Genomic DNA, 20463 nt, shown 5'->3' on the forward strand with positions numbered 1-20463 from the left:
TGTAATTTCATTATTCATTTTGTGACAAATTTAAAGCAGTTAAAAAATAACAGTTAAAATTTAAATGTTTTAATGTTGCCTTTGCTTAATCTTTAGATTTATTAATCAAGTAGTTCAGTGTATAAACATATATGCCAAAAATAAAAATAATATGTAATAAAGTCAATTAAAAGTGAATAACTTAAACATACCAAAAAAAAAAGAGAAACAAATATCTAATAGCTCTTTAAAATTCACTTGTAACTTGTTGAGGTAAAGTTTGTGGATTCAACTACTCTTTTGTGCTTTTTTTAAGAGCCTTTTTGAATATTACATAAAAGCAAACAAATTTTGAAAATAGGTATTGAAGCACTCTAACTTAAATGTGCACTAAAGCAGTGATGTATTAAGAAAAGTAAATGTGTCAACTAAAATTAAATCAAAAGAAGTGAAGAAAAATATATAGTAGGGTGCATCATACGCCCCATCAATTTTTTTTTAGTTTACAAATGCCTTGTCCCTAAGCTATTGTTATTCTACATACAAAATTAATAATTTGAAAATTTTCCCCATTTTGAACAATATCTATGCGTGCCACCTGACGGTTGAAAGTTATAAAAACTGAGAAAAATAATACATTAAGGAATTTTTTACATTTATTTAATTATTGAAAGAATTATTTGATCTATTCAAGCAAATTTGCAGTGTATTTCACTATATTACTTTGTTAAATATTAAAGTTTAACTTGAAAGTTAGCTTTTAATCAATTTTTTTCCTATTGAGAAGATTTGGGAATTGTTTTTGATCATGCTCAACCACTTGTAATATATTCTGGTAATGATCTTCAATTTTGGCTGATATTAAAAAGTCATTGGTCATCTTTATTCCTCGCTCAGCACAGTCGTTTACTGCATTTATTCCTTTCAAATTAGATTTTGAAGTCTGATATGAAATACAATTTGGCCATTGTTTAACCTATTCCACCATGAATTCTGAATCTAACTTCAAAATTAAAAATAAAAACCAGGAATTCATGCCAACAAAATCAGACAATGTTGATGATAAATCAATTTCTGTTCTGAAACTTTGGTTTTCCAAATGCCATACCAAATCTGATTTTTGGATTAGAAAGATTAGCTGGTCTAATGGCTAACATATTGTCAGCAAGAGCACATCTGTCTGCTTCAGGCACTTTATCACTCCATAGTGCTAGAGGTACAGTTTCTTCTGTCAGATAACCAAAGGTGGTTTTTAAAAGCATTAGTTGCACTTCCAGAAATTTCTGAATTAATAATACTATATTTTATAAGTAAATGAAAGAATTGCATTTCTTTCCATAGTGCATCAAAGAATACGTACCAGTTCGTATAGTACGATGATTATTTCTCGTATTATGAGCATTATAAATCTGATCTCTCGCATCTGTCTCATCACTTGTATCACTTACATCACTATTTTCATCTCTTTGAATTTCATCAATAATAGCTGAATTAAAACTTATATTGAAGTTGCTTGTTTCCTTCGCTATTTTTTCATAAAATGCTGCTTTTGATATTTCAGGCATTTATTATTATACTACTATGATAAAATATATCAAAATTTCAATCATAACAAAAAATTGGATGAAAAGAATTGATATTTAACAATAAAAATGCAAAATATATTGTTTTTTACAATAACTAAAAGTACCAAAATTAAACTTTTTACAAAACAGGAAAAATATTTGCGCTTAATATTATGAAATACTTGAAGAATATTGTAACAATTAATATTTTAACGCCGCATGAGAAATTTCAAAGCACAGATAAATGCACATTGATCATTTCCACTCATACGTAGTGTTACGTCTTTTATTCTGCTTTGAGCAAATTACACATCTTCTTCTAAGTTGTTTGCCTTCTTTTTCAGCGTATGATTTTCGAAAGTAACTACTGTATGAAGAACTCCAACAAAAATAATTTATAATTGTTTCAATGTGACCCAAAAGATCCATAGATGGATCAGTCATAAATTAAGATATTTCCTCCTCGGAAAGATAATGTGTTCACTTTGGCTACCAAATGAACATAAAAGTAAAATTCCTAGCTAGAATATCTCCCCTCCAATCCCATTATAAATGGAACCGAAACTAGAAAGAGCCACTTCAAAATGAGTATACGTTTCCCATCTCACTTGCGAGCACATGTTTATATTTTCTTTCACGAAATCCAATAAATCACAGACACTTGACAGACCCCATTCTGACGTCAGAGAGAGAAATACTATCAGAGTCTCAGTACAACTGATCAGAGACGTCAGAGAGAGCAATCATTTGAACAGAACATGGATAAGTAATGCCATCTAATAGTAAATATTTCATTCCAAATCCAAAGTGCAGATAAGCGTCGTTAGGCCCGCTGCGTACTACTTACCGTAACGCACTGGTGCATTTTTCGTCTCTGAACAACCATCTAGCGCTGACGCAAAGATGCATCGTTCGTACTGAACGGGTTAAAAAAAACGCCAAATTTGTCATCAAGTTGGCGACAGAACTTTGCAACCAAAAGACTGCTGATATATCTCCAAGTGTCCGCCAAATTGTAACACCACTTGAGTTTACATCCAAATTAACGATTTCCCGCAAAAAAAGGGGCAAAAGACCCCTTTAAAAACACCCGAATGCAACCAAAAGGGGAGGTGCACAACTAGACCCCCACTAGGAGTCTACGTACCAAATTTCAACTTTCTAGGACATACCGTTCTTGAGTTACGCGACATGCATCCGCACATACATACGTACAAACAGACGTCATGAGAAAACTCGTTGTGTCACCACTTTTTTGTGAATTTTGCTCATTACATATGGAGTGACACAATTAAGAGAGCTTCAATTTGTAGTTATGGTGTTTTTGCATCCGTAATCTCCTTTTTTAACACTCTTTTATTAGCTTCACCTGTACGTATGTATGTATCTTGTAATGGAATCTTGCAACTCAAATTTCGCCCACTTCCAGCAATCAGACTCTTTTGAAATTTGGCACGGTACCTCAGACCCGATGAGAATTTCATGCTAAAATTTAGGTGAGCCTTCAATTGCCAATTCATTGCTGATCAGGCCATTGTTGAACAATAGTTTTATTAAAATGTATCTCAAATTTTCAAAGTAAGGTAAATATGATTTCCGCACACATACATCGATGACTGAGATGGATTAGCTAGATTAGACCATTATTCAACAGGCAATATATCAGAACACTTCTGTAGCAAAATGAACTGAAAAGTAAAAAATAATCTTTGGATGCCAGTAATTAACCAAATACTTAATTTTAATGTAATACAAAAAAGCATGGGGGGGGGGGGCTTCTTAAATTGTCTTGAGTTTCTTCCATTTGTTGTCCATGAAAAAATGTAAATCAACAGCACCTCCAAATATTTCAAAAACGAGTACCATTTTCAAATGTCGTTTCACTGGTTTTAATTTAGCTAATGATTTTGAAATTTCTAGAATTTAACTGATGATTTCAGTACATATTCAACATTAAATTGCATTGGTTGATAGATTACTTTAAAAAAATTTTTAAAAATCTAATTCATCAAAATTTCCGTATAAATTTATTTTTCTTTTATGAACATCAAATGTTTTGAATAATGTGTAACAGTAAACCTAAACTAAATAAAACAGAATATCTTATTGGCAGAACTTGAGAATGATTTTGGCCAAATTTATTTTTATAAGTGATAAACAGTGCATATTTTGCAATTAGTATCCATGAATTATCATTTACTTATATGGATTAAATAATCTCCAATTTTTCTCTTAAATAACACTATTTCATTTGTGAAAACTTAAAAAATAATATACCATGGCAACTTCAGGTTTCCTCAGATTATAAATTTTTAATGAGGACTCTTTGCTTGTATCATACATGGGCGTCACGGCCGGGGGGGTCCAAGGGGTCCGGACCCCCCCAATATTTGAGGACTGGACCCCCTCAATGTTTGAAAATCGGACCCCCTCGATAATTGTCAAGATGAAATTCATTATTTTGAGGAAATTTATTTTGCTTTGAAGACTTTAAACAGTTGCATAATACATAATTTACCATGTTAAATCATATCAATCAAAACGAAATGAACATCGAAAAAAATGAACTAAAAAAAAACAAAATAGGTGATGTGTATAGTGAACGGAAAGTCGGAAAGTGAACTTCCAGTGACAAACCATTGTTCTGCACTCTGCGCACACTAGCTTCTTCAGTGGAGGATGCTAGAAAGGGGACACCTTCTCCCGAGTGCTATGTCAACCATCCATAGTCGTGTCGCCGGCCTCCCCAGCTTGAAAGTCACTCCAGCGTATTTGTTGCTATTTAGGCGAAACAACGGGATAACTTTGATATACTGAAACTAGATGGGCAACTCTCCTCCCCCCTTTTTTTCGACTCTCGTGCTAATAAGTCAACAGAAGTCAGGCGGGGGATCTGAGTTTCTGCCCCTTTCTTTCTTATCTCGTTTCTCGGCGCTTCCAGGTTTCTGTTTCGCGCTTTGCAATGTTTGTTTCTCCGATTCGATTCAATTTATAGCGACCCTGATGTTACCCAAACAAAATGAGACACCAGACCTCTTTGGCGGTTTTTTGCAGCTGGCAACAACACCCTGGCCAAAGGATGCACAAAAATTTAGAAGACCAAAGGTTAAGTTTGGGGTAGAAAAGGAAAGGACGTGTCATGTGTTTGACATTATTCAACACGTGGCTTCAAAGTACCTTACCGAAGCGCGGTTTCTCAAATGTGTTTGCGGCATCTCAAATTTGACTAAAAAAGCGTTACGTTACAAACAAAAAAAGAAAAAAAAAAGGAGGAGCAGTCTAAAAATTAACGTACAATTTCAAAAGCAAATCGTAAGCCAGCATAACGATGGATACTCTGATGTCACTTCCGATAGACCAACGAAAAAAGAAACGCAAGATGAAAATAAAGAAAAAAAAAAGACTGAAATAAAAGGAGCTTTCCTATTGGGAAACGTTCCGACAAAAATAAAGATAATTTCATGTGGTCTTTTGGTTTCCTTGAGAGTAGGTGACCTGAAGAGCGCTCCTATTTTGGTAAAAATACTTTTTTTTACATATTCGATTACGGCTATGGAGATGTGGCTTGAAACGGGAAAATGTAGCAAACCTTCTACATCAAATGAATCTGAGCAATTTTTAACTACTAAATCATCATCAACATCCACGGAACCATCTTCAAAAAGTCAAAAGACCGTGATAGCTGAGTACCATTCTGTTTAGTGTAATACATGCAGGGGGTCCCCGATTTTATACTATTCAGATGGGGTTACTTCTCGATTTTCCGAATGAAAGTCCTAATTACCCACATCACTACATCTGATGAGAATGTCTTTTTAATGCAATATTTCACAAAAAACTACTCGAAGTTTGAAGACTCGTCAGACAAAATTTTCTGGGAAAGGAAAGTTTATGAAAGTTCACAGTGACCTCCAATCGAGTAGCCCCTGAATTCCTGCTAATCAGGTATACTTTACAGCCAATATTTTGACATTATGAGTCCTATCGGAGCTAATGCGTTCAACTTTCTCTTCTTTTTTTTTGAAATGTTTCATCTTTTATAAATTTTAATGGAATAAATAATACTCCTTTTAGTTATTAAAGCTTAACAGAACATTATCCATTAATAATCCTGCTTTACTGAACAAATTTTATTGAAATAACTATTTTAAAACTTATTGTCACGGGTCAGAAAAAAGCAGTTCATTTCTCTATCTCTTTCCCATCTTCCGCTGAACAGAATTCAATTATACACCAAATGCTGTTTGTTCTCGGTGTAGGCCATTACTTTTCAATCTGTGGGGTGTGCCTCTCAAGGCAGGCCTGTCACCAAGGGCGTATATAAGGGAGAGGCTGAGGGGGCCCGGGCCCCCTCCAAAATCTGGGAAAAAAATCCAAAAATTAAGGTAGCTATTTTTGTTTTTAGTTGCTCACAAATAATTTCCAAACTTTTAGCTACAATAAATAAATAAATAAATAATGAATAAATAAATATATAGTCATAATAATTACCATACGTTAGATCAGATTTCCGAACTAGGTGCCGCAGTAAGAGGTGATGGGTGCCGCAAAGTGCCTATGGTAACAATAATATGTATATAAAACTAGATTAGGATGCTGTGAGAAAATTTTAATTCTTCAAAGAGTGCCGCGAATCGTTAAATTTTGGGAACCCTGCGTTAGATGGCAATTGGCAATGGTATTCAGAAGCGATCAGGGGATCCGTACCCCTTACTCAAGAAAAGAACATATCTTGGGGAAGCGAAGTTATTTTAAGAAAAAGTCGGTTTGAAAAGAAGGTTTGAAGAAGGTTTCAAAATGTTTCTCTCGTTAACTCTCATCCCCTGCAAGAAATTTAAAATAAGTTTTAGTTGTTCGGTTTTAGTAACAATGGAAATTGATGTCCTAAAAACGCATTTATTTAGGCCTTTTTCGTACATCAATTTCAAAACATATCTGGAGGAGGGTCCCCGAACCAACACCCTTTCACTAAGGTTACTACCAAAAATAGTCTGAAATTGTGCCTTTAAGATTTCAACTTTGAAAAGTTTCGGAGGAAAATTCCTAAAACCGTTCCTTACGTCTAAATGTCTCCAAAGATGACCTGAAATTGCGTTTTACCTTTCATGGGAGGATTCTTGAACTCCTCCTTTCCAAAAATTGCCTAATGTTGGGAAAAAATCTGAATTGATTTCGAAAATAACCTTAAAATAAAAAATAATAAAAAGTTACTGACTATTGATCAGGTAATTACGTCCAACTACCCCTATTTCTTTCACTCCCCCCCCCCCCTGTCCCATTTTTTTCCTTTTTCCTATTGGTCTAAAAGTTAGAAAATCTTCAAAATGCTACACTTCGCAATCCCCCTCCACCCACTAAAACCATTAAAGAGCTTCTCGAACCTTGTTTTTACGGCTTCAATGTCGAAAAATCTCCAGGGAACAATTACCAAACGCCTTGCCTTCTGAAAGCATTGAAAATAGTTTAAGATTGCTTTTGTGGAACTTCAATTTTGAAAAAATGGCCGAACTCATAACGTCACCAAATATGGTCCACAGTCGCACTTTTAAGACTTAAATTACGAAAAAATTTTGGACGAGGGTCCGACTGCGCCCATATGAAATCTGAAAAATCAAAAACTACATTTTCGAAAAATTTAAGGTGGAGAACGTTTAAATCCCTCCACCTAGTACAACTGAATACCTCCTTAAAACTTCGCTTTTTAGGACTTTAATTTCAAAATAGTTTTGGGGAGAGCTCCAGAATCGCCCTGCCCGTAACATCATCGAATCATCGAAGTTAGTCTAAAACCGTTTTTAGAACTTCAGTTTCGAAAAACTGGGCGGAGGTGTGATGGATTTCGCTCTATTAAAAAAAAAGCCATCAGAAGCAACTTAAAGTCTCATTCCTTTAATTACACTAATGTCGACAAATATAGCCAATAATGGCGTTTTTAAGATTTCCATTTCTAAAAATTTCCTCAGAAGGCCTTCCGAATTTTTCCTTCCATAGCATCACCATCATTTGTTCTAAACAGCTTTGATTCCATAAAGCGGCTGATTCAATAAAGTTGGATTTCGTTTTTATGATTTCATTTCATTAAGAACGGTTAATTCAGTTGTCCACTGGTTCAAAATGTTGAAAATTTGGTGCGGCTACTCTTGGTGTGCCGCCCTTCGTCAGTAAAGTTGAAAGAAGCTTCGGTGCGCTGAGAAAGCTGAAATTGTATCTAAGGTCGACTATGACATGAAAGCGGTTGAATCATGTTGCTTTATGTTAAGTTCACAAAAACATCTTGGACGAAATTGATCACAAAAAATAGCACGGATATTCGTATGCCATGTGCAGCCTAGAAAAAATGTATTTGTTGGTATTTAATTTTTTTTTCTTATTGTGTAATTACGTAAATCAAGATGTAATCGTTTAAAAGTATTGTATTAAATGTAAACCCATTTCTATTTGATGTCAAGTTTTTGTCTCATATATATATATATATGTATATATATATATATATATATATATATATATATATATATATATATATATATATATATATATATATATATACGAATTTTTTTCTTAACACAACTTGAAAATGACAGAGTCAGAATGGTCCACCCCAATAAATTTCAGCTCACGACGCCAATGGTATCATATGATCTGTATCATACAGGGTGAATCTTGACTCTCATGCAGAACTTTAAAAGCTGTTAGAGTGGATAAAATTAATAGTTTAAAAAACTAAAAAAATACACTTTAGTAGCAAAATGAACTAAAAAATTTAAAATAATCTTTGGATGACAAGTATATAAAGTAATTGACCAAACACTTAATTTTACTGTAACAACAAAAAGCGAGGGGAGCTGCCTATTTACATTTTTGCATGGATAACAAGTGGAAGAAATTTAAGACAACTGATAAAAAACCCTCCACGCTTTTTTTCTATTACAGTAAAATTACGTGTTTGGTCAATTACTTTATATACTTGTCATCCAGAGGTTATTTTTAATTTTTTAGTTCGTTTTGCTACTAAAGCGTATTTTTTTAGTTTTTTAAACAATTATTTTATTTTTTACTTTTTTGTTCATTTTACTACAAAAGTAGTATTTTTTTTAGTTTTTTAAACTATTATTTTATTATGTCATACTTGTTTCTATGCGTGAAATATACATAGTTGCTCTAAATTGATTCAAATTTTAAATTTTTGCTGCGGCAAGCTGTTTTAAATTTCCAATTTTAATGCTCCAGGTTGCTCCAAATTCACCATTTTACTGCTCCAAACTCGCCATTTTCTTGCTCCCAAGATTACTCCGAAAGCAAGTTTTGGTCGGCACATCCCTGTATCAACTCTCTGTTGAAAGCCAACCTGCTTTAAACATTATCTTTGCTTTTCATTTGATTTTTCAAGTAAATTCAGTTAAAGCAATGTTTTTTCCAGTTCATAATTATCAGCTAACTTCATTATGTTCTGTGTTTAAAGTGGGTAATTGTTAGTACTAGCTTGTAGATACATTAATTATCTATATGAAATCCTTTTTATTGTTCACTGTACATATATTGTTTTGTTGAATGAATATTATTCTCTTATTAATAGATTTCCCATTGTATCGCAATTAATATATTGCCTATGCTGAAAACTTATGATGTTGCTCACTTATATCTGGTTTTAACTATACATACTTTTAAAGAGGCATGTAAATCTCTTATAGTGTATGGTATGACTTTTCCTGAACACATTCAATTTTTGCTAAACATATTTTTTTCCCTGTAGGAGTGGAAAATCTTCTATTCAAAAAGTTGTGTTTCACAAAATGTCTCCCAATGAAACATTGTTTCTAGAAAGTACCAACAAAATTGTAAAAGATGGTTTGTATCAAGATAGTTATTCTACTGGGATATTGATATTTTTATTTTAAAAAGTATATATTTTGTCTGCCATACAATTATTTTATTTTTAGTCATATTTCTTACATGGAAAGATACTTAAGCAGTTAATAGAGAAAAATCTGTAGTAATACAAAAATCGCTAACTTCAGTCATCATTCTCCAATTGTGTTTGGAAATGCTTGTTTCTATTGGGGTATTCACTATTTGCAACTTGTAGTTCACAGCATACATTAGCCAGGCTAAGCCTATCGACAGCATTTCTAACTGACCTGCGTTCAGATTTTTTATTTAAAGGACTCCCTTACCCGCTGATCTCTTCTTAAGTACTCTTAAAACACTCATTCTGAAATCAAAATTCTATTAAAATGAAAATCAAACGCTAGAAGCAAGTGAGCAAAAAAAACATCTACAACAAAGTGCCCAGATGACGACAGATGCCTAGAGGCTTGATCAAGATTGGTAAATAAGCCGATCCTTGTTGACAGAAAGAAGCAAATAAATCCTCACTTTGTGCCACGTGTAAGCTTTTTTTATGGATATAGATATGAAGCAATGGTGAACAAAAATAGCCAAGTGTGATATTTTGTACCAAAAACCTTAATATTGCATAAAATCATCGAAAATAAACTTTTCATTGTTCCTCATAAATTTCATCCTTTTATTTTTCTCAACAAACTTAAAACCCTGTTGATAAACACTGCCTTTGATACTGTTCTATTATTGCTGACTAGTATTGTGTATGAAATAGGAGTTGAATTTGAAAAATTTCTTGAAAACATTTTAAAAATAAAAACTTTAGTTAAACAAATTTTTAAACCAAATATAAGAAATAAACTAAAATTTTCATATCGACATATCCCCTCCCTCCTAATAATATAAATAATTTGGTATGCATACTTGTTCTATTTTTCTCGTTCTGTATTTTTTGCCATCTATTTTCAAAATATTAATTTTTGCATCCACTTAAAATGCTTTGTGTTATAGAGGATCATTGTATCAACGGTTTACTTTACTGATACAGTGTAAAACTATAATTTTTTCCTTTTTTTAAACAGGCGTTTCAAACAGCTCCTTTGTTCAATTTGAAATTTGGGACTTCCCTGGCCAGATTGATTTTTTAGACCAAACATTTGATTCAGATACTATATTTGCTGGGAGTGGAGCACTTGTATTTGTAATTGATGCTCAAGTAAGGATTTTTAAATCATTTGCTTAACCAATTCTGTTAATTTCTGTGCATGAATATCTGTATTTTCCTTCGTGCATTTAGCTTTGAAATAAGGAACAGCCAGACCTGATAAGGTGATAAGTCTGGTTATCACTCCAAGACTCTGGCTTTTTCACAAATTTCTTAGGCTCGGGATTACATTTAAAAATCTCAAACTGTTTCACTTTTGCAGGATTTTTAGTGTGTGTCTCATTCATTCTGCATTTGCTTAGCATATAACACATGAATAGAAGTTTATGCAGCATCATTATTTTGTTAAAATTCCTTATAGAGCAACATAAAAGTTCATGCTCATTTAAAAAATTAATATTACAGCTACAAGAAATTAAAAGGACAATATTAACTGTAACTAAAATCAGTAAGCTACAAGGAAAAAATGTAATAGAACCGAAAATATTTTGTTATGAAAACAGAGAGTACAAGATGTATTTCTATTTCTCTCATATTTACCTGGCAAACTAACTTTTTATAAGAAAAATATTAAAAACTTTCTCACAGTTGTAATATTACTATAAATTGGTTTCCTTGGCAATCACCATCCATGATACATTGCAGAACAAGCTTTTTTGTGAACGACATTGTATTTCAAGCTCTTTTTTTCATCCTTATCTAAAAGAATGCTAAAAAAACCTATTTTGATTGGAAAAAATTTATTCTTTCTAATAGTACTAATAAAAAGACGACCTTTTCCACGCAGAAGATCTGAAATGCAATGTCTCTACACATTCATCCCCCCCCCCCCCAGCTACACATGCATGTTCTCCCATGCATTTTTAGTGGGTTGAAAGAAAGGAAGTTATGAGCAATGATTTAAATCATGTTTTAGATTTCAAAAGATTTTTCATTTAAAAGGGTAAAATCAAGTCTGCATCATTTGGATAAAAGTGTGAGAATGTAGTAAATAGAAAACAGGGTTCGTACGCTTCTAAGAAACTCTTTATAAACTCCTGCTTTTTAAGAAAAGAAAATAAGGGCCCTTAAAACTCCTGAATTTTGCTATTATCTCCTTACAAACTCCTTATTTTTTATTCTACAAGGGCTTCAAGATGTTCTGCAATCGCCAATCCTATACACATGAATACGTTATACCAAATTTTACCAGAATTCCTGTATTTTTTTATCAGTGAATACCGGAAATCCGATTTTTTTGTTAGACTACCGTAAAATCCCGAAAGTAACCCCCCCCCCCCTATTTTCAAAACAAAACTTGTTGATTTCAAAAGGGGGGGGGGGTTATAATCGAGATTTTTCTGAAAAATTAGCCAAAATAATTAATTTTAATAGTATTAATTTTAAAGTACAGAAAAGGAATAATAAGTTAAAAAGAGTTAATATTAATGAAGAGAGAGAGAAATTAATTAATAAAAACATGTCATAATTTTCTAGTAGTAATAAATTGCATGAGGGCGCCATTTGTTTTCGAAAGATAAGATTTTGCACCTTAAGTTGGCAAAACCCTATAATTTATAGCTTAAAAATTCATTATGTACTGAATGTAATAAGGTTACAGTAAAAGAAACAAAATCTTAATGTTCTTGTTTCAGAATAGAAGCAAAAATCGCAATCACGGCCACAAAATCGTTATGAAAATCATAATTTCGAAAACTGAGCTTTACAAAGTTCGTGAACGCAAACACAGACAAATCTCTTACTCAATTTAGTAAAATTTACATTTCTTGTGATCCCAAACTCGTTCAATTACATTATTTCTCCTTTTAAAAGGTTGAGTTTCGCACTACTTTTTAAGCAACACTTTTCCAAAATGGCGCCGTGTTGAAGATCGTTCAGTTTCACAAGTCAGAACAAAAATGCTCCTTCCAAAAGGAAAAAAAATGCATTACAATCGTATAAGTTTCTTTTGTAATACATATGAACAAAAAAAAAGAAAAAAAAAAGCGCCCTTGCATCAAAAGGAGTCTAGACATTTTGGAAGGAATAAACCATGGAGACCATTTTTTTTTCTTTTTTTGTTTAAATCATTGTGTTTTCTTTCTTTCTTTTTTTTTTTTTTAGAAAAGCAAAACTGCACATGGAGGGGGAAACTAAACCTTTGTTAAAGCTTTCCAAGTAAAGCAGAAAATGTTATCCTTCTTTTATTGGAGGGAGTGGCAAATGAAGATGATCGGAAAATTTTCAGGCAAAGGGAAGGGAGGGGGGTATGATCAGGATTTTAATGAGATTTTACTTTCTACAAAAAGGGGGGGGGGTTATAATCGATAGGGGGGTTACTTTCGGGATTTTACGGTATTTTCTTCCCCATATCCTAATTTTTTTTCCCCTTACTCTGAATTTCTGACGATTATGTCGATAATTATTAATTATATACATCTTGTAGACTTGTTAAAGTGCCATTTTAAAATTTTTTTGCTTTTATAAATTCTTTTATTTGCCATATTTTGGACTTTAGATGCTTTCGTTTTGATTATAGCAATCTTTTTGCATCCGTTATGAGAATCAAATTTTTCTGATTGTTGATGCTTATTATGCTTTTTTAGAGGGCAAATAAATGAAATTTCTTTTTATTCCCATAAAAATCACTAAGTTAAAATTTTCTAACGAAATTCTGTCGTTTTATGAGAGTCAAAAAGTTAAAATCTAAATCGCTGGTTTGATTTATTTTTGCTTCAATTACATCGATTGTTATTAATAATACGCATATTGTAGAGCTCTAAAAAATGCAATCCTTAAACATTTAATTTAATAAATTGTTTTATGTGCGTTATTTTTACTCTTAACGTTCACTTTGAAAATCGCATTCTCTTTGCATGCGCAATGAAAATAAGATTTTTTTTTTGCATTTATGAATCTTACTATGCCTTGTGAAGAGGCAAAGAAATTAAGTTATTTATATTTTTATTAAAATCATTAAATTGAAAAATTTTTAACAAAATTCATGCTCTTTAATGGTGTCTAATGTCAGAAAGTTAATTATGGAATTGCTGGCTGAAATTAATTTTTGTTTCAACTATTTTAAGTGTTTTAATTCATATATAATGTCTGTAGTTGCAGGGCTTTTGTTTTTCTTTTTTTTTTCTTATAAAAAAGGACTTTTTTTAAATTTAAATCAGATTTTTTTTCTTTTTTTGATTTTTTTTAATTTAAAGATATTAATTACTTAACATTTATAAATTAACATTTTATACAACAGATGAAAGAGCGACTTAATAGCTAAACAAGGGTACCACTATTTCCTAGAATTATAATTTTCATAGTTTTTAGAAGAAAAATCCTTAAAATTTGGGCAGTTTTCTATATATATATATATATATATATATATATATATATATATATATATATATATATATATATATATATATATATATATATATGCTTAGAGTCACACAAAAGTTTTGAAATAGTCTTCAAAATTTTGATCTACTTTGAAGATTAATATAATTTGTACACTTTTTTTCAAAAGGATCCTTAGTATTTAAATTGAATTTTCTGTATTTCAATCTCATATGAGGAACCTTATGTTTTTAAAATGCCAAAATCAAACACGAAGCTTCGCCAAAAATTGTTTGCTGTGTTTGCAGTTTGTCATTTTGTATCTTGTAAATATTTCAATTATTTTGATGGTTGGAAATGAAACTACTACTTTCAGCCATCTTGTTATAGTTCTTATTTTAACAATTAATTTATTTTTTTAAAATCCTTTTTTTTTTTGGTTAGAAAGTTGTTAGTACATGTTTGGTTTTTGCGCAAATTTTAATTTGCAATCAATTTCACTTATTTTTTATTCAACTTCAAAGTAAAATATATTGCAATTGACACCTCCCCCCACACACACACACATTTGAATTTGATTCAGAGTTGGCTCAAGTTTAAGAAGCAGTAAATGCATATTTTACTATAACTTTAGTATGTTTGTGCATTAAATGTATTGTGCAAAAGCAAAATAAATAGTATAAGAGTAGTTGTAAATATTTTTTCTGAAAAACATTTTAAAACATACATTTTTGAGCAAGAAATTAGTCCTTAAAAAGTAAACTGAGCTTCTGCAAAACTCCTTACAAACTCCTTACTTTTAATTTTCAAAGTTGAAAATGAACCCTGGAAAAACATAATGCACAGGAAGAAATAATGCTAACGGCATTGCTGAGCTTATATTCAACAGGAAAAAAAATACTACTACCATGTCACATAATTGGAAATATGCATCAAGGTTTGTTGATTTAAATCAAGTGATTTTTTTTAAATCATTGATTTAAATCAATTGATTTGAATTGAGTGATTATTTTTTTTTTGCTAAAATTATTGATTAAAATCAGTTGATTTAATTTTTTATAAATGAATTTGCATTTTTAGAACGTGTTGCTTCATAACGAATAAATACCTTTGTGCTGAAGATTCAAAAAATCAGTAATCCAAATTTGAGTGATTTCATTTTTGGACTTTTTGCATTGTTTATGGGTTTTCTTGGAAAATTTATTACTTAACGGTTTTTTCCTGATGGAATTATATAATAAATTTTGCCTTCAGGTGTCATTTTATCTTTGTTGTTTTGTTTAATTTCTATTTTTTGATATTTATACTATCTCCTGTTCCACCGTGTTGCTTTTCTCGGATGACTTTTCATCCAGAAGCTCACACTTCTTTGCATTGAAAAAGGTGTTCCTTGTAACACCGAAACATGTGTCTGCAATATTTTGCAATTTTAGTGCTTTATGACGTTGGATTACTGATTTTTTGTGTTGCTTTATATTTAAGCATACTGCATTATACAATCTTAACTTCAAGTAGCAAAACTATATAGACCCCTCTTTCTCTATGTGTAACAGGTTTTCAGACTCATGCAACAGTGGCGCAGCCAGGAAATTTTTCTGGGAGGGGTTTTCAAAATAGAAAATTGTTGCTTTCTTTCCCATTCATTTACAATGTGTGATATTCAATATCAAAGAATTTCTATAGATTAATAATTATTTATTCAAAGTACTTGCTTAAACACAATTAATCATTCGTATTGATATCACTATGAAACGAAGAAAGTGGGAAAAAGCACAGAATATTGATCATTAGTTTTACTTTAATCTTATGTTCATTGTTTGTGTTTTATTTGCGAGATCATTTAAAACCTCCTCCTCAAATACATTCATGTCTTTATGAATGTCAAATGCTTGCTAATACGGTTTCGATCTTTCGATGAGAATTGTTTTGGAGCCTCAGAAAATCTGGTGTGGTCCTCTCTCTAGATGTCCCTAAAAAGGATTTGTGCAGTGATGGAAGTGCTGAGGGACCAGGATATCTTGTAGAGCTTTATTGACACCATTTTAGCTACCTTATACCAGTGGGGACGTGGGATGCTCATCATGAAATATAACTTTAAAATTTAAGAATTGAAAAGAAATTTGACTGCTTCCCGATCATTAAAAGCAGTAAGATATTTTGTTAAAACCTATTCTGCTTGGAAAACCTCAAATACTCCGTTTTTTCTTTTGGTTTTAACAGAGGAAATGTGCTTGTGTTCTGGGAGGGGTTTTAACCCCAAAACCCCTCCCGTGGCTGTGCCACTGTCATGCAATACTGCTTTTACTCCGAAATAAGTTCTGAACAAATAAAAATTTGCAGTTTTTCTCATACACCATGATTAATAAAGTTAAAAAAAATAATTATTCAACATATTATTTTAACATTAAAGCCAAACATGATGATGGAAACTTTATCTTTAAGCAAAACATAAAACAAAATCACATCTTATGTAAAAATTCTAACGTATTTATAAATCTTAAATAGTTATTGAATATTTAGAGACCTTGTCCTAATTTTAAGTGTAAACTGAATGGATTCATTAGTTCAGATTATTTTATTTTCAAGGTTTTTTTGCCTTCTTCATCCCAATTGGACACTTGAATCCGTTTTAGAACTTTTGTTGATTCTACACTGATAAACATAGAAAACTGCCAAATTTTAAGAATTTTTTCTTCTAAAAAGTATGAAACTTTTGATGCTAGGAGATAGATGTACCACTGTTTCCTAGAATTATAGTTGAAGGATTTGTGGTTGTAGCAGGGGTGGGGGTAAATGTTAAACTTAATTTGAATCATGCATTTGTATTAAAACTTCGACTTATACGTATTATCAAAAAATAGCTACACTACCATGAAATGAAAATAGCTAAAAAGTTGCTTTTTCATCTATTGTGTGAACTGTATTATGTTTATAAATGTAAAAGTAAGTAATATCTACACATTTTTGAAGAGTTAAAATAAATCAAAAAAGTCTAATTTAAATTTTAAAAAATCAGACTTATTTGATTTTTTAACAAAAATTTTTTAAATCACGAACCTTGATATGCATGCACTACTGAGTTGTAAGAGGACTTCAAAAAACATCTGGAAATTATTTTTAAAAATGATGTTTTAGAACTTTGGTCATGTTCTGACCAGGGCTGCAGAGTCGAAAGGAAAATGACCGACTCCAAGAATTTTAGAACCTTTGACTCAGACTCAGGGTTTGTCATTTTGCCGGCAAAAAGGTATTTTTGCAAGAATAGTGGAAAATCAACCATGGTAAAAACCCAACAACCATGGTTGATGTCCACAACCATGGTTGGGTCCTTGCCATTGGTTGGCATGAATTCAATGGTTCAACCATGGTAAAAACAAGTGTTGGGCATTAATCAATTATTTTTTCAATTGCCTTGTTAATTGATTGAAAAAGTAATTGCAATTAAATTAATTGCAGTTAAATTAATTGCAATTAAAATATTAATTGTACTTTGCAATTAATTTAATTAACTTAATGTACATTAATCGCTTTTTACAATTAAAATAATTGCAATTAATTTTTTTAATTGTTTCATGAAACAATTAAAACTAACAATTAACTTAATGTATCAATAGGTACAGGGCAGCGTACAGAGTTCAAAGTATTATTCGAATTCGTATTTTTGTTCAGTGTTGATTGCTCGCTCGCCGCCTGAACTATTCTCATCTTGGCAAGTTTTTTCCACACGTATATGTATGTATTTTAATTAAGTGTTTTAAAATTGTGCAGGTTATTGTTTTATAGTTTAACCTGTAACAGGGGAAATTAGAAAGAAGGACATAACAGGGGACGTAAGATCTCAGAGACCGCTCTGTTTATTTATTTTATTATTTTTTTTTAATCGTGTAATTAAGATGCATTTCTGTAATTTCCCTCAGATGTTTTTCGGACTTTTACTAGTAAAGAAAATTTTTTTTTCATTTTTAATTGAAATATACCTTTTTTGAGGATATTTTGCTGAAGCCATAAGATCTTTGAGAAAAGTCATATACTGCATCAAATAATTTATTGCTTGTAATAAAGTTATTGATACATGACATACCCCGCCAGCTCAGTCATTTCCAGCCGAGGACCGCAGTTTCATGCTCATTAGCACGCATCAGCCCGGCATAAGAAAGTGACTGAGCTGGAGATGGAAAACATCTTAAGGAAGCCAATAGTGCCAAACAAACTGGTAGCTAATATAGAATTAGCGCAGACCAGACAAGTGACCAAAGCAATGGATCGGTTCAACTCGAGTATTTCATATATTTCTGCTTTAGACCTGGCTATTGGGCGGTAATTTACTGAAAGTTATTGATATTTTATTGATATTTTATTAGGTGCTAACATGTGTATTTAAATAGTTGGATAGTAATATGGTAACCATTTAGCGTCTACGTCCCAGGTAGACCTATCGTGTGTAGAATATATTGTACAAAACCAGTAATTTTTTTATGAGTTAGTTTTAATTCAAATTCACAGAACAATTAACAATTGTTAATTGTAGTAAACTACAATGTGATGTAAGTAATATGTAACACTGAAGAAATATTTTAAGTATCAATTTTATTATTAATTAAACTAATTATTAAATTGAAAAAAAAATGCATTGTAATAGTAGCAATAATTTTAAATCTCTGCTATGCCATGTAATTTCGACAAAAACTGACAAACATATTTTCGCGATACAGATGTGATATATCTCCCCCCCCCCCCCTTTGACGAGATTCGAATTTTAGCATGTTACAAAAATTGCCAACAAGGTGATAATTTTTTTAAACATGGCATCCCTGGCTATACTAACCTATGTCTGGCTACCCAAAGGCAACATAGATCTGTTCAAACTTGTTAATCGTTTGAGAGTGTTTGTTATTTTTGTTTTGTGCAATGTACCTCTTAGGAAAGCCTAATTTGGACTTTTTCAAACTCAGTAGTTGTGTTTTGATGTGTCAGTATTAGAAAAAGTCAGTTTAGAAAAGTCAAACTAGACTGTGAATTAAACGAAAAATCCAACATGTGGGTGTGTCTCTGCAATGCGCCATTGTCAATTGCAATATGTTGTTGTGTTTTCGTTCTTGATGTTAGTTCCTTCTTAATTAGTTGTTTCAGGCTGAGTGTGCGGATTTAGGCAATGAAAAGGCAAGTTCTTTTTTAGAATTCAAATTAAAAAAAAAAAATTATCACTTTCGAAATTTTCGATATTTTTACAAAATCTTGAGTGTTCTTTTGTAATTAACCTTACTTTTAGTGCATATAAATTTGTTTAACAAAACTAGTGTGGTTGTTATGTTCCAAAAGTTAATTCTTATCAGTATCAAGAATTATTCATAAAAATTCTTGAATTTTTTGTGATTGATTTAAGCATTTCAAGGCATATTTTTAAAATGTTTTCATTTCCATAAACGTGTCCTTTAGGTACTGAGTAACTGAAAATAAGTTGATTCTAGCATTTTATAAAAATATAAAGGTGTTATTTTTTGTAAAATATAGTTGATATTTTTGGTTGTTTTGAAAGCATTTGTGTATAGCAAATTAATGTATGGTATTTTTCTATTGTTTATGTTTGGGATGTTCTTTCAAAACATTTCTACTTTTCATACATCAAAATTAAAGTAACTTTGCATTTTTTTGACTGAAATAGTATTAAAAATTAGTGATGTGCCGGATCGTTAAAAAAGTAGATCCCCGGATCCGGATCAATAGTGGCAAGATCCGCGGATACGGATACGGATCTCAAAATGTTTTTACCCATATCAACTACCCAAGTGCAGAATTTGCTACGGAAGGTGTTCCCGTTAGGGTAATGGTACTGTTTCTTCAAAAAATGTCATCTACTACGAAAATATAATCAAGACTATTACTTACTCTTTAAAGAAATATCCGTTAAAATTGAGGGGGAGTAAGCTTATTTCTAGATAACTTGAAAGATGTAGGATACAGGAGCAAGAATGTAAAGCTGCTTCTGAACAGACTAGAAATATTTTTCGCATTTTATTTCAGCATAAATGCAGCGCTGACCCATTCCACCGAACTTACCAAGACCGACGAAATAGCTGAGCCTGGAACACCTTTACAAACAGTGAATAGAGAATTTAGTCTCACTTTTCTGAAGGATGCCGAGAAAAACCAAAAGGAAGAACAACAATAACAAAAACCAATATTAAGTTAAAAATTTAAAAAAAAAAAAATATCCCAGAGGGCCGACCTCAGATTGAGATGAATTTCGCGGGTCAGAACACGCATTGCTGACAAATATGAACTAACAGCAGATAGAAATTTTAAATCATTGAGTTTTTTTCTCTTTATCTTCCGACTATGAAATCGCTACCAATCACGCGTATAAAGGCTTAGAATAGCATTTAAAATTTACTTATCAAGATAGCTCCTACTGTATATAACTTGAAAGTTCCAAATAAATATGAAATGCAGAAAACTTCGTTCTTTTAATTAGGGCCAATATTTTTACATACCGGTAGCTTTAACTACCATAATTGTAAAAGCTGTTAAGTCGGGTTTTAATTAATATCTCCAGTAATTAAAGTTCTACAAAAACGAGGCCAAGCTAAGAACACTTTC

At 31.6% G+C, this 20463-nt stretch overlaps 1 protein-coding gene across 1 annotated transcript in view; it reads left to right on the forward strand.

Moving 5' to 3' along the window:
- The window catches only part of LOC129221293 (ras-related GTP-binding protein D-like), a 58318-nt gene that overhangs the window by 14018 nt on the left and 23837 nt on the right, over positions 1 to 20463 (forward strand). The window contains exons 3-4 of the mRNA XM_054855755.1: positions 9295 to 9389; positions 10466 to 10599. Of these exons, the coding sequence (XP_054711730.1) occupies positions 9295 to 9389; positions 10466 to 10599 (229 nt within the window). The remainder of the gene's footprint in view (positions 1 to 9294; positions 9390 to 10465; positions 10600 to 20463) is intronic.

Source organism: Uloborus diversus, chromosome 1, assembly GCF_026930045.1.
Source record: "Uloborus diversus isolate 005 chromosome 1, Udiv.v.3.1, whole genome shotgun sequence".
NCBI classification, from domain to species: Eukaryota; Metazoa; Arthropoda; class Arachnida; order Araneae; family Uloboridae; genus Uloborus; species Uloborus diversus.